At 42.2% G+C, this 15,024-nt stretch overlaps 1 protein-coding gene across 1 annotated transcript in view; it reads left to right on the forward strand.

Annotated features, from left to right (window-relative positions):
- Positions 1 to 15,024, forward strand: part of GALNT2 (polypeptide N-acetylgalactosaminyltransferase 2) — a 483,612-nt gene that overhangs the window by 336,824 nt on the left and 131,764 nt on the right. The window contains 1 exon segment of the mRNA XM_030196432.1: positions 703 to 790. Within this exon segment, the coding sequence (XP_030052292.1) occupies positions 703 to 790 (88 nt within the window).

Consider the following 15,024-nt stretch of genomic DNA (forward strand, 5'->3'; position numbering starts at 1 on the left):
GATCAGCCAAACGTTCCTCTTTTATTCCTGGAAAGTGCTTCTATGTACCATCATCTTGACTTTAAATTTTCTAGATATTTGTCCAACCTACAATTTCTTGCAAGGACAAATGACACAATAGACCATGTAATGTTTCACAGGTGGTTTTAAAGTAGAGATTATAATGCTGTCCATAAATTGGATTTACAAAAACTGTAGTGGCTAAAGTTATAGTGACTGAAAACATTTTTATTTGATTCATTTTAACAACATTATCTTACTTTGTTTTTATATTCTGTCCCCCCCCCCCCCCCATTATTGTTTGGGTTCTTTATAAGTCGTATAGGACCTATATAGGCATTTTGCCACTAATTAAGTTCTAAGGTAGATTTGATTAGATGTTTAGCCCCTGTGATAAAGCCAAACTCTATTTTCACCAGGGTTTTTCTTTGTCCTGGGCCTAATCAGATTGATCATGTTCCCATCTCTTTATAACTTTTCTCTTGGGCTAGTGTTCTCAACACCCTTGCTTGTGATTTATGACTTCATCTCTTCACTTCAAATCTGTCACGGTGAAACAGCATTCCATTTTGCTTTACCAGTGTATCACTAGGTTTGTTTGGTTGAGGATATGGAAGTTTGGAAATATTTTAAAAAATATTTTGATTAGAGTCTTTTATTTATTCTTTTTTTTTTTTTCCTTTCTTGATTTGTTGACAACAGGTTTCGATTGGAATTTGGTGTTTAAGTGGGATTATATGACACCAGAGCAAAGAAGAATGCGACAGGGAAATCCAGTTGCACCCATTAAGTATGTTTTATCTCTTTTTCACCAAAATAAATACCTTTTAATGCTAATTGCTTGGTAGGGCGTCTGACCTGTGTGTATACATGGCAGATTCTGGATGTGAGCTTTTCAAATATTAGGTAAGGATTACTTAAGGGATTCTCTCACTAAAGTCTGCTAAACAGCCTGTGAATTAGTATGTGGTAATAGCATGTGGTAATCACTATTGTGCAGATGTGACAGCATGTGCTAATTGGTGTGCTAACTGCATAGTTTATGGGCAGGGAATGGGCGTGGACTGATCATTACAGTTAGCACATGGTACTTTACCGTGTGCTGTCACTGGTGCAGATAGAGTGGATTTACTTACTATCTCCTTGCCAAAAAAACAATAAAAAAGGTAAGTGTATCCGGACTATCTACAAGTATACTTACTGTACAGTAAAGTATTTTTCTGTGCAGTAACTGAGAACAGCACACAGGCTTTGCAGTTATTGCATGGTAGTTAAGGGACATAATGCATTTTAGTAAAAAGGCCCCTTAGTTTCTGTGACTTGTTTAGGGCCAGATTTATTAAGGGCCAATTTTCAAAGCAACCCTTGAGTTTTGCATCCAAGCTAATTGTGCACAAAGCCTCAGATGGACAAATCGGTACAAGATTGTTGGTGTTGAAAAACTGTGTTGGCACTCTGGGTTGCATCCACAGACATCTGTGCATGTGCTGGAACGCTGTCCTGCATATAAATATTGGCATTACAGAAAATGTGCACAAACTAGGATCCAGCATATGCACAGATGTATGTGGAGGCAACTGTGAGTGCTACCATTTTTTTTGTGTGATGAATATAGCTGCTGCTAGTACAGAACTGTTTGTGCATGCTTCAGGTTTGCTTTCGCTTATTCAGTGGCGTAGCCAGACCTGACATTTTGAGAGAGAGAGACGGACAGACAATGATGTTAAAATTATGATGTAAAAAAAAAACATTTAAAATTTTATTACCTGCTGGGCTGGCAGCTGCTTGGCAGTAAAGTTGCACAACAGTTCAGTACCGACGAGACTGGAACTCGATTCTCGAAGAACCTTTCCCACGTTTCCAGGGCCAGGCTCGCACTAGTTCAATGCTCAGCAGCTCATCCCTGCGTGCAGCTATTTTTTTTAGCCTGCCCTGATGGCCACGAGCAGACAGAGCGGAGCGAGAGCGAGGCTGAGCACGCTGCCGCAAAAAGCCACGTCATATGGTCAGGTCATACCGCGTAGGATGGAACAACAAGCTGCGCCACGACGTGACCTGCATTTCAGTGCCGACTGCCGACTCGGAGTCTGCCTCTGCAAGCCCGAAAAGTAGGTGGGCTGGACTTGCTGGAGCCTGGAGATCAGCTGAGCGCATGCCGTCTGCCATGGTACGCTACGCAATGACTCACGTCACACAGTAGAAAACATGTGATAAAAGGCTGCTGCAGTGTGTGCGCTTGGATGGGTGGGCAGGCCTGAGCTGAAATTGGATGGGCCTGGGCCCACCCGTAGCTACACCCCTGCTCTTATTGTTGCATGGTTTTTGCACAGAAGCTATTTGCATACTGTTTGGTTGCTAAGCTGAGTACAAATTTTTTAAAATTAATTTTCAGTAAACGATTCAGATAGGAAAACAAACTCACTCTCTCCCCCCCCCCCCCCCCCCCCCCCAAATAAAAAAACAAACAAAAACTGGGAAACTCTATAACAAGAACACTGGGGAGTAATTGAAATACACCAAATAAACAAAATCCACAGCCACTATACTAGCAACGACATCTACTTAACATTAATATAGTTAAATGTTTTTGAGTGTGCTCAGAAAATTTCAGAGAGACCATCACGGGTTAAAAACCCAAAATGTGCAGCTCTTCAGTATCCAATCAAGCAAACAGTGCTACTAATCTTCATCGGTCACAAAATTTGTGCATTGCAAAAAGCATGAAAAATGTGCAGCAAAATGAGTTTTACTTAACTCTCCCACAGTTTCTGGTCTCTACACGGATCGTGTTTGCCTCTAGCTGCTTCAGGGATCCAAAAACGTAGCATTTTCAAAACACACAGTGACAAAAAAAAAGGTGGTTTCTGAAAACATAAAAAACAGATACATTATTAACACCACATTCAAAAGTGTTAAACTTACTAACACCAAAAACGGCAGTCTCAGTAGGTACCTCAAGCGTGTCAACATCTTTCAGACATTGACCATCCGTTCACGCCCTCTAACAAAAACTGGAAATAATGTCACATAGTAAACAAAGGGGCTTTTGATGGAATAAATAGTCTGTTCAATTTAAATCCATAAATACGGGGACAGTACCACACTACATATGAAACTATCAAAATAATACAAAAACGCCCACCATTCAACTTCCTTGTTTAAGCCTAGGAGGGTGACAGTCTTCCACCTGTATATCCACTGTTCTTTTTTTCCCAAAGGAAAACAGGCAAATTCCCTTCCTTACCTTCCCTTGATGGCAAAACAGAGGCTTCTAAGACAATAAATTCCAAGACTATTAAACAATGATGTTTATCAATCCAGTACTGAACAGGGGGGCGGGGGGGAGCCTCCATGGTCCTCCAGCATATCCAGCTTAAATGCTACCCTATTCTAATGCGAATTTGTCTAGTGGTATGTCTGATGTAGAATAATGGGCATGGTCAGTGTATCCTATACTACTCCAGTCATATTATTGCCTGTGTGCTTGCATAGATGATACTGCTCCTGGAGAGTTGGATGACTTTATACAGTTAGTAACAATGGCATGTGTGCAGACAGAGCAATGTCCACAAATAGTATGGCCCGATACCAATGCACGTGAAGTAGGTAAGTCCTCTTGAAATTAGAAGTGTGTGATTAATTGATGAAGGTTTCTTCCCCGTAAAAATTCAAATCTGGGCTGATGTTGAAACACAGCCTGATACTGCAACACATGCCAGTACTGCTTGATAATCCATCTGAAAAGCTTGATGAGAACAGGGCAATACACAGACCAATAATGACTCATCCTGCTTTTGCATCAGTTCCCATATCAAAGATCTCTGGGCATTGTGAAGGATCCCTCCGCTCCTCTCAGGAAAACTCCAGCCTCAGTCCCAAGTTTTATATATGATATTCCACTTAGGTACAACTCCCTGTAATCTTCCAGGTGTACCCTCCGACCTGAGGTACGTCAGCAGTACTATTCCAGCACAACTCCTGAGATATCCGCCAGGGAAATTATCCCAGTGGTTTCAAGAATGCAATCCCAAAAACAAACAGTTTAGAAAAGTAGTTTTTAATAATGCAGTTCCAAAAGCAAAGCAGTTCAGGAATCTCCACAGCTTCAAAAATGCAGTTCATAAACCAACAGGACATGAATCTCAGCAGTCCCGATGATGCAATTCAAAATAAGTAATCCCAAAAGCAAAAAACGTTCCACAAAGAAAAACAAGCAGTTCAAGGAAAACAAGCACTTCCAAACAGGCAGTTCAAACAAGCAGTTTAGAAATCCCATCAGCAGGTCAGAGGCAGAGAGCTCCCAAGGGTCCCCTCCCTCCTCCGGCCAGCTCTATCTCCTGGCTTCCTCCCACTTGACCCCGTCGCTCCCTGGCTCCTCCACGATAGCTACTGCCTTCCCTTGTTTACCAAGGCCCCGCACCAAGCGGTTACCTGCTGTCTGAACCTTTTACTTGTGGATCTTGCCAGAGCTGCAATCTCCATCGGGTCCTCTTACCTCACTTCTTCCCCCTTCCATTCCATGGGCTCCTCACCCCACCCATTCCCCAGCTGATCCTCCTCCCCCTGATTAGCTCTGCTCAGAGGCTCCCCCTCCATTCCTGGCCTCCCCTCTGTGTCTTGGGTTTCACCTGCCTTTCCCTTGGGCTCCACTGGTGGCTGCTGGGATAGGAAGTCTGTGATTCTGTTGTAAGACTTCCTTAAGGGCTGCTGGGAATCGTAGTTTTTACTCTGCCTCCAGCCCTCTGGGGAAAATGATGTGTGCTTTCTCCTGACATGTGGAACTCCCTGAGCTAAGAATCTGGGTTGTCCCCTCCTCTGGGCCTTATCTTCTCCTCCACCGGTACCCCCCCCCCCCTCTCTGTTCCCTTATCCCCTTCACAGCATACAATGCCCTCTTATAAGCCCACTTGATAGTGCCACTGATGACCTCTATCAACGAACTGGTGCCACTTGTCCACTGCTGGTTGTTTGAATTCAGCTTTACTTGTGCATAGCCTCCGCAACCTTAAAAACTGCCCAACTGGAAGATTGATCCTAAAGCTACTGTTTATTGCCATCATAGATCCCCACACTGTATCATTTTTGGACATTCTTATCACATTAGAAGGATCTAAATTTGTTACTACCATCTATCACAAGTCAACGGATCAAACTAGTTTGCTTCAGTTTGACAGTTTCCATCCAAAGCACCTTAGGATCAATCTTCCACTAATGTGCTTTCAAAAATGAGGGTAGACATACTTGTATCCAGGTCAACATTTAGATTTATGAGAGAGTAACACCTTTAAATTATGTTCTTCTTGTAGATCTCATGAATACACAAATCTCTCTTTTGTGAAATGTCTTTTACAGTTTCATTCTAGCACACTTCCTATATCATTTTGCAGCAAAAATAAATGTAAAACACTTACACTTGGCATGTCAAAACTTACTTGATAATGGGATGAAACATTGGCTTTTTTCCCCCCTCTGTTCATGCAATGTAAAGTTGCACTTTCTGAAAGTGCATGTAACTTAGTCTCCTCATTCCCAACTGATGTGTGGACGTACAGGCACAGAAGTCGGAGATATCTTTGTGCATCCACCTAAAAAGATGGCCTTCGTAGCATGAAAAGCCAATTTGTAAAATTTACCAGGCAGCTCTGGGGGTTTGATGTTCAACAATCCACATTCCATTGAAGGCACCAAAGGAAGTCTTAGGATCGCTGTTAACAAATCAAATACCACTGTCCAATAACTTCATGCCAGGGGGCATGCCCACCAGACATAGAGAAACATCCCCTGCTTCCCACAACCCCACCAGCACTGAGCAGAAGTGGTACGATAAATAGCATGTAAGCGAAGTGGAGTAAGATACCACATATACAGCATTTTATATTAGTTTTCCACCATATTTATTTTATTTTAGTTACATTTGTACCCCGTGCTTTCCCACTCATGGCAGGCTCAATGCGGCTTACATATTATATACAGGTACTTATTTGTACCTGGGGCAATGGAGGGTTAAGTGACTTGCCCAGAGTCACAAGGAGCTGCCTGTGCCTGAAGTGGGACTCGAACTCAGTTCCTCAGTTCCCCAGGACCAGAGTCCACCACCCTAACCACTAGGCCACTCCTCCACACTCTCATTCCTGAGTGGAATACCTCTTCCCAAGGGCAGTCTCCCAAATGGGCAAATATTTAAGGGGGGGGGGGGCTTGCTGAATCAGAGCCGGGTAGAAACGGAAGATACACCCTCTACCACTGCTACCGTTCATGGCCCATTCCAGGGGTGTTTCCACTTTACGGAAGAAAATAGTAAGTTGACGGAAGTGAAAAATACCTTTTTGGGTTAGCCCATACTCCTCCACCAACTCCGAAAAGAGCAACAACTCCTTCCTCCACTAGGCTCCCTAATTGCATCAATCCATTGGCGCTCAACCACAGTGTTTAGGGTCACTACACCCCAATGGAAATCTCTCCGCCACTACAGTGGGGGTTGCCTGGAAGTATGCTTGCTCTATAAAAAAAAACACTTCTAGACCTGTAACAAGGTTCCCATTGTCAGAGCCAGAAAAGAGTTAGATCTTCCCATTAGGGCTCCAATCAGACAAGGGGAGCCAGGGAACATGTGCTAGGGGGACCTCTCGGAAAATATTCTGTTCTTTATGGACCCTACTCAGATGTGTATCCTGCTTCTAGGCCACAAGATATTTTAACTGAGCCACTAAGCAGTACCGTTGAAAATTGGGAACCACCGTACCCCCCCCCCCCCCTCCAAGATTCCTCTAGTCGCCCTTGGAGTTTACGCTTCCATATATATTGAAAGTCCTTCTGATGCAAAGATCGAAAAAAGGTGGCAGGCAATGTTATTAGGAGTGCCACAAATAACTATAACAATTTAGGTTGCATCATCATTTTAATAGCATGCACCCGACCCAGCCAAGAGATGTGTAAGTAACATAGTAAATGATGGCAGATAAAGACCTGTATGGTCCATCCAGTCTGCCCAACAAGGTAAACTCATTTTACATGGTATGTGATACTTTATATGTATACCTGAGTTTGATTTGTCCTTGCCATTCTCAGGGCACACACAGACTGTAGAAGTCTGCCTAGTACTGTTCTTGTACTAAGTTCTGAAGCTAACGTCGAAGCCCCTTAAAATTTACACTCCAGCCCATCCCTATCTATTCAGTCACAGTCAGGGTGTAGACCGTAGAAGTCTGCCCAGCTCCCATTTTGTTTCCCAATTACCAGCGTCGCCACCCAATCTCCGCTAAGATTCTGTAGAACCATTCCTTCTAAACAGGATTCCTTTGTGTTTATCCCACGCACATTTGAATTCCATTACCATTTTCATCTCCACCACCTCCCGCGGGAGGGAATTCCACATATCCACCACCCTTTCCTCCAGATCAGTCCAGAGAGAACACAAAAGAGTGGGATAATTTGCCTCATATATAGGTTCCCGTATTTGCTGTAAGATAAACTCCAAAAAATACTTTATGGACTTGGAAGTCCATTGGAAAGGATAGTGAGACAGTGCCCAAGAGACATCATCCAGAGACAAGGAAACATTTAAAATTTCAGATTTAGTGTAATTTATCTTAAACACCAAAACCTGCCCTTAAACCTCGAAAGTCTCCACCACTCCCGGAAGAGACTCCCTTGGGTGACCCGGGGTCAACAACACAAATAGTAAGATCTTGTTCACAAGACCTCCATTAGAAACCCTCTGAATGTCAGCCTGACTTCAGACCTGTGAGGCATATGGCTCCATCACCAGGGCAAACAGGGGGTGACAAAGCACATCCCTGCCGAGTGCCTCTAGCCAGCTTGAAACTATCCTCATATGCCCCATTGATTGTAAGCTAGACAGAGGTTTAGTATAACCATGCCTCCCAATCTGGATTCCTGTCTCACCACAGTACCGAGACAGTAAAGTTTAGGAAGGATCTGTCTTTTGGGAAGGACATTTTATTTCTTCAATTCGATTTGTCCAGCGCGTTCAACATGGTTGACCACAATCTCCTCCTTACGTTACTAGCTGAATATGGTGTTGGAGGTACTGCCTTGGATTAGTTTAGGGAATTTCTGTCTTGCCGATCCTATCAGGTCAAAGTCCAGTCCACTATTTCGCCATCTTGGAGATCCCACTGTGGCGTTCCTCAAGGCTCCCCCCTATCGCCTACCCTATTCAACATCATGATGACTCCACTAGCAACGGCCCTTTACAACCATGGTCTGAATCCTTACATCTGTGCTGATGATGTGACTATCTACATCCCCTTCCGATCTTCCTTAGCCGAAGTCTCAGCAGAAATTCAGAACAGTCTTGCCATCATGGTCAATTGGGCTAACACATTTAAGTTTAAGCTTAATAAGAAAATAACGCATTGCCTCATTCTCTCCTCCCCGTTCAAAAAGTCTATAACAGGCACGGTTGCTGCGCTGGACTTCTCCATCCCTATTGCAGCAAGATTCCCACTTGACTCTTGACCTTCAAGTTTTGTCAGTTATGAAGCGAATGTTCCTTTCCATGAGGTCCCTTAAGCGCATCAAGCAGTTCCTACCGTTTGACCTATTCAGGTCTCTAATCCACTCCCTCGTATTGAGCCATTTCGACTACTGCAATGAAATTTACACCAGCTGTAAAGTACACACCCTTAAGAAACTCCAGACAGCGCAGAACACAACAGCGAGACTACTATTTGGGAAATCTCAGTTTGAGGCAGCAAAACCCCTTCGTGAGAAGCTCCACTGGCTCCCAATTAAAGAACGCATCAAATTCAAAATCTGTGCTCTTGCCCAGAAGATTGTATATGGGGACGCTCCTGCTTATATGTACAGCCTGATTGACCTCCCTCCCAGAAATTCAGAGAAGTCGTCTCACACCTATCTCACTCTCCACTTTCCTAACTGCTGGAACTTAAGATACAAACTACTTTTTGCCTCCTCTTTTTGCTTATGTGTCCCCATTACTGGAATGCTCTACCATCAACGTTACGAGAGACAGCCGATCACAGTCTGTTCAAGAAGTCCCTAAAGACCTTTCTATGTGATCGCTGATACTCCTCTGCAGCTTGATCTCCTGCAATCCCGCACTCCTTTCTCCTTCTGTGTCCCCCTTCCCCTCCTCAACCTTATTCTCTGTTTTGTACTAGACTTCTTATGTTGTTTTTTCATTACATGTTGTAAGCCACATAGAACCTGCCTTAGTGGGATTATGTGGGATATAAATAGTAACATAGTAGATGACGGCAGAAAAAGACCTGCACGGTCCATCCAGTCTGCCCAACAAGATAAACTCATATGTACTACTTTTTGTGTATACCTTACCTTGATTTGTATCTGTCATTTTCAGGGCACAGACCGTAGCAGTCTGCCCAGCATTAGATGTTCACAATAAATAAATAAATAGTTTTCACCCAGGAGAGAAAACACTCAAAGATCTCCACCTGTGCAAGGGTGCTAAGCAGGAAAAGCCAAGACATCTGATCAAAGGCTTTTTCTGCATCTATACCCAAGATCAAGGCTGGCAGAGCCTGATCTCGGGCCAAGTAGATTATGTGCAACACTCTGTGAATATTCTTGAACGTTTGACGCCACACGATAAACCCCGTTTGCTCATCTTTGATAAGGCGAGGCAGGTAGACTTGTAATCGAGTGGCCAAAACTTTGATAAAGAACTTATCAGTCCCCAGTAAGGAGATCGGCCTATATGACCCACACTATGTGGGGTCCTTGCCTGGCTTCAAAATGAATTTCACTCCAGCAAGCCTCCTCGAGTGAGTAAACTCATCTCCATCTTGCAAGCTATTAAACACATGGGTTAAGGACTTCACCAACAACCCATGAAAACATTTGTAGAAGCAGTTGGTTAAACCATCCAAGTCCGGTGCTGTACCCAACGGGGAGGGCTTTGATAGCCTGCAAGGTCTCATCTTCCTGGATGGGTGCAAATAACACATCGGCCTCTGCAGGGGTCAAGCTGGGCAACTCTGCTTGGGCTAGATAGTCTGCTATAGCTGCCTCTGCGGGAGGCTCAGGTGTATAAAAGGGTCTTATAGCATTGAGTAAACAGCGCATTAAGTTGCTGGGGATTGCTTGGGAATCTCTAAGCAGCAGGATGTGGTTCCGGAGCATTCACTGTTTTAATTTATGGGCTAAGAACCACCCTGTACAATTGCTAGTCTCAAAATATTCCTGCTGGAGATACTATCTCCTCAATCTTCAGAGCCTGAAGGGCAGCCCATGTAGACTCCAGGCTAATCAATAACCTTCATGAACCTCTACCCCATTTATGTTGAGCTTCAAGCTGAGCCAATTGTTGCCTCGGGGATTACTGTTTTTGCATGTGGGTCCTGCGATGAAAGGCACCCATTGAAATAACCTTTCCCTGCAGGACTGCCTTCAGGACCTCCCAAAACGTCCTTGGAGTAATATCAGGGTGGTGATTAAACTCAGTATATTCTTTGAGGGCTCCTTCCAAGTTCATTACATTCTGCAGGTTCAGTAACAAGCCATCCTCAAACCGCCAATATCGTGTACCATAGGTCCCAATGAACTCCTGAAGGGAAAACCAAACTGGGGCGTGATCAGACCAAAGGCAAGACTTAATCTTGTCCCCCCTGAACCCGCAGAAGAACAGACCTATCGACCCTCCCCCCCTTAAAAAAAACAGTTCTGGAATGGGTGCCATGAACTTCTGAGTAATAAGTATAGTTGTGCTCTGTTGGTTGGTAGTGTCTCCAGGGACCCACTAAGTCCCATTTGGACAGACCCCTTGTATCTTTCTTTATGATGTCTCCATCCCTTATTTTTTTGTTAATAACTTGTCTTGAGATATATATATATATATATATATTTCAGTGTTTTTGAAATTTGAATAGGTCTTTAAATGTGTTCATATGTATTCATTTTTGTGTACAATGGTTTTTACATTCCTTTTTGATCTATCCATTCGTTTTATTTTGGTATATAATACCATTTTATCGGCACAACTTGCTTTTATTAATGAACTGTTTTATCAATGACTGATTTTTTGATACATATACATTTTGTTTTTAAATTTGGATAGCTTTGATAATGTGTTTATAGGTATTTATGATTGTCTCATATCAATAGGGACTTTATCTAGAGATGTTTATATATTCTCAAGTCGTGCTTTTGCTGTATATATATGTAATTATTTTGGCATTCATCTCTGGACTCATGAATAGTTGGATTAGTTTAGTTATTTATTTATATGTAACTTTTTTTATATATGTATTGAACTTTTTTATATATATGTATTGAATTCTTATATATTTCCCTTTCGAAGATATGTTCTTTTATGGCTTTGGCGATTTTGATTTTGTTTTGTATGTTTTTTTAAACATCTTGTTTTATAGACTTCTGAGGAAGCCGCTTGGTAGCGCCGAAACACGGCTGTGTTGAGTCGAGTCGTTTTCTTTTTTTCTTGCAATAAGAATTGATTCTCAACAGAGCCTACCCTTCTTGCTTCTGCATCTTTTCATGTAGGAAATTAGTGTACCTCCACCCTCCTGGTGCTATCTTCTGTTTTGTAACAGACTTCTGCCTGGCAATTATGCAGTCAGTTATTTGCACTTTTTTTTCTTCAAGTTAGAATTTCTCTGAGATGTTAAATATGCTCTTCTCTTCAATGGTTCCTTTGGCTCCAAGCTCGTTTTCTACTATCTTAGAAAATTCTTGTAGTTTCCTTTCCCGTGGCTCTTGGGTAGCTTGTATTTATGTAGCTTCCAACAGTGAGCAAGTGGCGGGAAGCTCGCTCTCTCTCATACACAGTCCTCAATGCTGTTATTCCAGCAGTTCTAAACACCTTATTTCTGGCACAACTTTTTGTACTTCTTTAGTTTCCACATTAAACTTTGTGAGGCACAGAGATTTGTATCAAAGTTAAAACCTGAGAGTGTTTGACTTTTGAGTACATGCTGCTCCTAGCAGCTTATGCAATTGATGTTTCCTTTCTTTTTGCTTTGCATTTTCTTCTTGTATCATTCTGTTTTTGCCACACACCTATTTTTGCTATTCTGAGTCCTCCCCTCTATCAGGAATGTGCCTTACCCATTGAGAGAGATTTGAATGCAGTGGGGCACCCAGCCAGTCAAGTTTTCAGGATATCCACAATGAATATTCATGAGAGAGATTTGAATGCAGTGGAGGAAGTGCATGCAAATCTCTCTCATGAATATTCATTGTGGATATCCTGAAAACCCGACTGGCTGGGGTGCCTCCAGGACCAGGTTTGAGAACCACTGGGATAGAGTGAGCTATTAAAAAAAAATGGTGGGTGGTGGGAGGCTGGATAAAAGATTGGGGATGGGACATGGGGGAGAGGGAGGGAATCTACCTTTCTTGGGGGGGGGGGGGGTCAAGGTGACACTGCAGTGCCAGGGGCATGGTTGGAGTGTGACAGGGTGTGGTGGGGTGTGACGAGTGTCCTCTTGTTTTTTATCACAGCAAATATGGTAACCCTACTTCAGTAGATCACCTTTTCTGGTTTTGGTTACTGCTAGATGCCTCATCCACTCTGCACAGCTATTTTGCACAGTTTTGCTGGTCCCTCATATGGCTCAGGCTATTCACCTACCACCTACTTTGTGAGATTCTACAGTGTAGCTGTTTCACGTAGATAACTCCATAACACTGTCATTAGCCACCGCTGTTGTACAACTTCAGAAGTCTCTTAATATTTTGTTCTGAGCCTAATAGGCTCCCATCCTTGGTTGTCCTGTCTGAGTGTCTCATATTTCATGGCATGTCTCAGGGCCCTTATGCTGTCACCTTGCTTTTATGATGACATTTGAGTTTTCATATCTGAATAGGGCTTTCTTTGGCACCAGATCAGTCAAAAGCCATTCTGTTTAGACCCCATTGGTCTCCCTTCACTTTCAATTTGCTTCTGGATTTTTTCTAGTTGTCATAGCTGTAGACATGAAAGCACAGTGTTTTTTCAGCTCCTGATAGCTTTCTTCTTAAAATTCCCATCTCTGGATATTCATCTCCTCCAGGACTTCCATTGTAGTTAAAATGTTCCCATCATAAATGTTCTTTGGTCTTAGGCTGTTGTGTTCAAACGCCCATTCACAAAAAAAAACTCCAGTTGGGTTTGTTTTTTTTGGTTTACACATCTCTTCAATAGTCTTATCAGTTCTATTTTCTTTTATTCTCCTTCTCCTCTTCCATATCCTTTGTCTTTCCAGAGTTGTCCTAATTGACCTTGGTTCTCTATATTGAGTACTACTAGAAAGGAGCTCTAAGGCTATTCCACATTATCTCTTTCCTTAGTTAGTTATTTGTTTTGTTTTGTTTTGGGGGTTTTTTCAACTGAGGAGATAGAATTTTGCAAATAAACACATTACTTTCTTGTTTTTGAGTGTTTCAATCTTTTTCTTCCACCCTATGTTGGGGACACTGCTTTGCTACATCCCAGTATTCTGGACTGGTCTGATAGGATGCTAAAGAAGGAAACATTATTTACCTGATATCTTTCTTTCATTTAATCCTATCAGACCAGTTCAGAATCCCTTCCTGGTTGATTAATTTTATTTTGGTTACAAGCTATATTTTCCATATATCATTGGTTCTACTTTTAAATTTTCCTAACTTTGTTGTATGTCACATGTCTCCTGACTCAGTGAAATATCTGCAGGTCAGTAGAGTATATGCCTCACTTGCAGGTAGAGTTATAGCCTGATTGAGACATTTGGTCTTGAAGTTTCAGTACTGGCCATTTGAGCACCATTGCTTGGCTATTTGAAATACTGAACATTATTTGCTGCACAATACCCTTAAGGGACAAATCACTTAAGAACTATTTTGTTTTGTGTGTCTCTATCCACTGGTAGATGACACAACCCACTTGTCTGGACTGATCTGATAGTATTTAAGAAAAAAGTTTCGGGTGAGTCATAACTTTCTCATTTGGAGACAGTGTTTTTCTGGGAAGACTTTGACGTATACTGTCTCAGAATGTTATATTGTGGTTTGCAAAATGTTTTTCTACTTGACACACTGTACTTCAGACCATTCAGAGGAAAAAGTGTTATTGGGGGACAAAGCACATACTACCTCCCCCCCCCCCCCCAAAAAAAAAAAATAAAAACCTGAAATGCAACAGTTAGATAAGTCCCCCACCTACCTGAGTCAGTACTTGCATCTTTGGCAGTATTTACAGCAGTGAGTCTTTTGGGAGGGGTCTCAACAACTTTCCAGATATGTCATATTAGACCATTGTTTACAAAGCTGCTCAAGATCAGTCTGGTTTCTTGGGAAGTGCTGGTGGACAGCCACCTTTGTTGTACCATAGGTTTTTAGTTGGATTGAGGTTGGGGCTCTGATTGGGCCATTCAAAGGCAATTACTTCTTGGTTCCTTAGCTACTTCGTTATAACTTTGGCTTTGTACTTTGGGCCATTGTCGCACTGAAAGCTGAACTCTGATCCCTGTTTCAGTTTTCTTGCAGAGGGCAGCAGGTTTTTCCTGAAGGACTTTGCTAGAACTGAGGCAATTGTCAATTAGAAGCATCCCAATAATCTGATGCTCTCACCTTCATGCCTTACAGTAAGGTTGATGTTCTCTGGCCAAGGGTTTGCTGGATCATAAAACTTTTTGTACAAAAAAAGGTGGACAAAATCCACTGAAAAATACACAATGTAACATACAAAACCAAAAAAATCAGTGGGAATTACAACTTGATACTATGCAAAAAATTACTTCATTTATGGGAGAAAAGACCTCATATGGCCAGCACAATGGCTGTAAATGGCAACAGGCTTATCAGTCTCTTCGTGCACCAGCCCTTTTATAAGGTCAAAAATTTCCACTGTACATTTATATAAACATTTCTTCATTTTTCATTTATGCTTTTCATTTTTCATTCGTGTGGTCAATATGTATACTCCATATAACTTCAGTATCGCTCAACGTTCCAATTATTAACAGAATTTTCAGTACTGATATTCGTATAGCAATACAGTTCATGAGATCATATTTAATTACAAAAGGGCAACACTTACCT

The sequence above is a fragment of the Microcaecilia unicolor genome, chromosome 3 (genome assembly GCF_901765095.1).
Source record: "Microcaecilia unicolor chromosome 3, aMicUni1.1, whole genome shotgun sequence".
Lineage (NCBI taxonomy): Eukaryota > Metazoa > Chordata > Amphibia > Gymnophiona > Siphonopidae > Microcaecilia > Microcaecilia unicolor.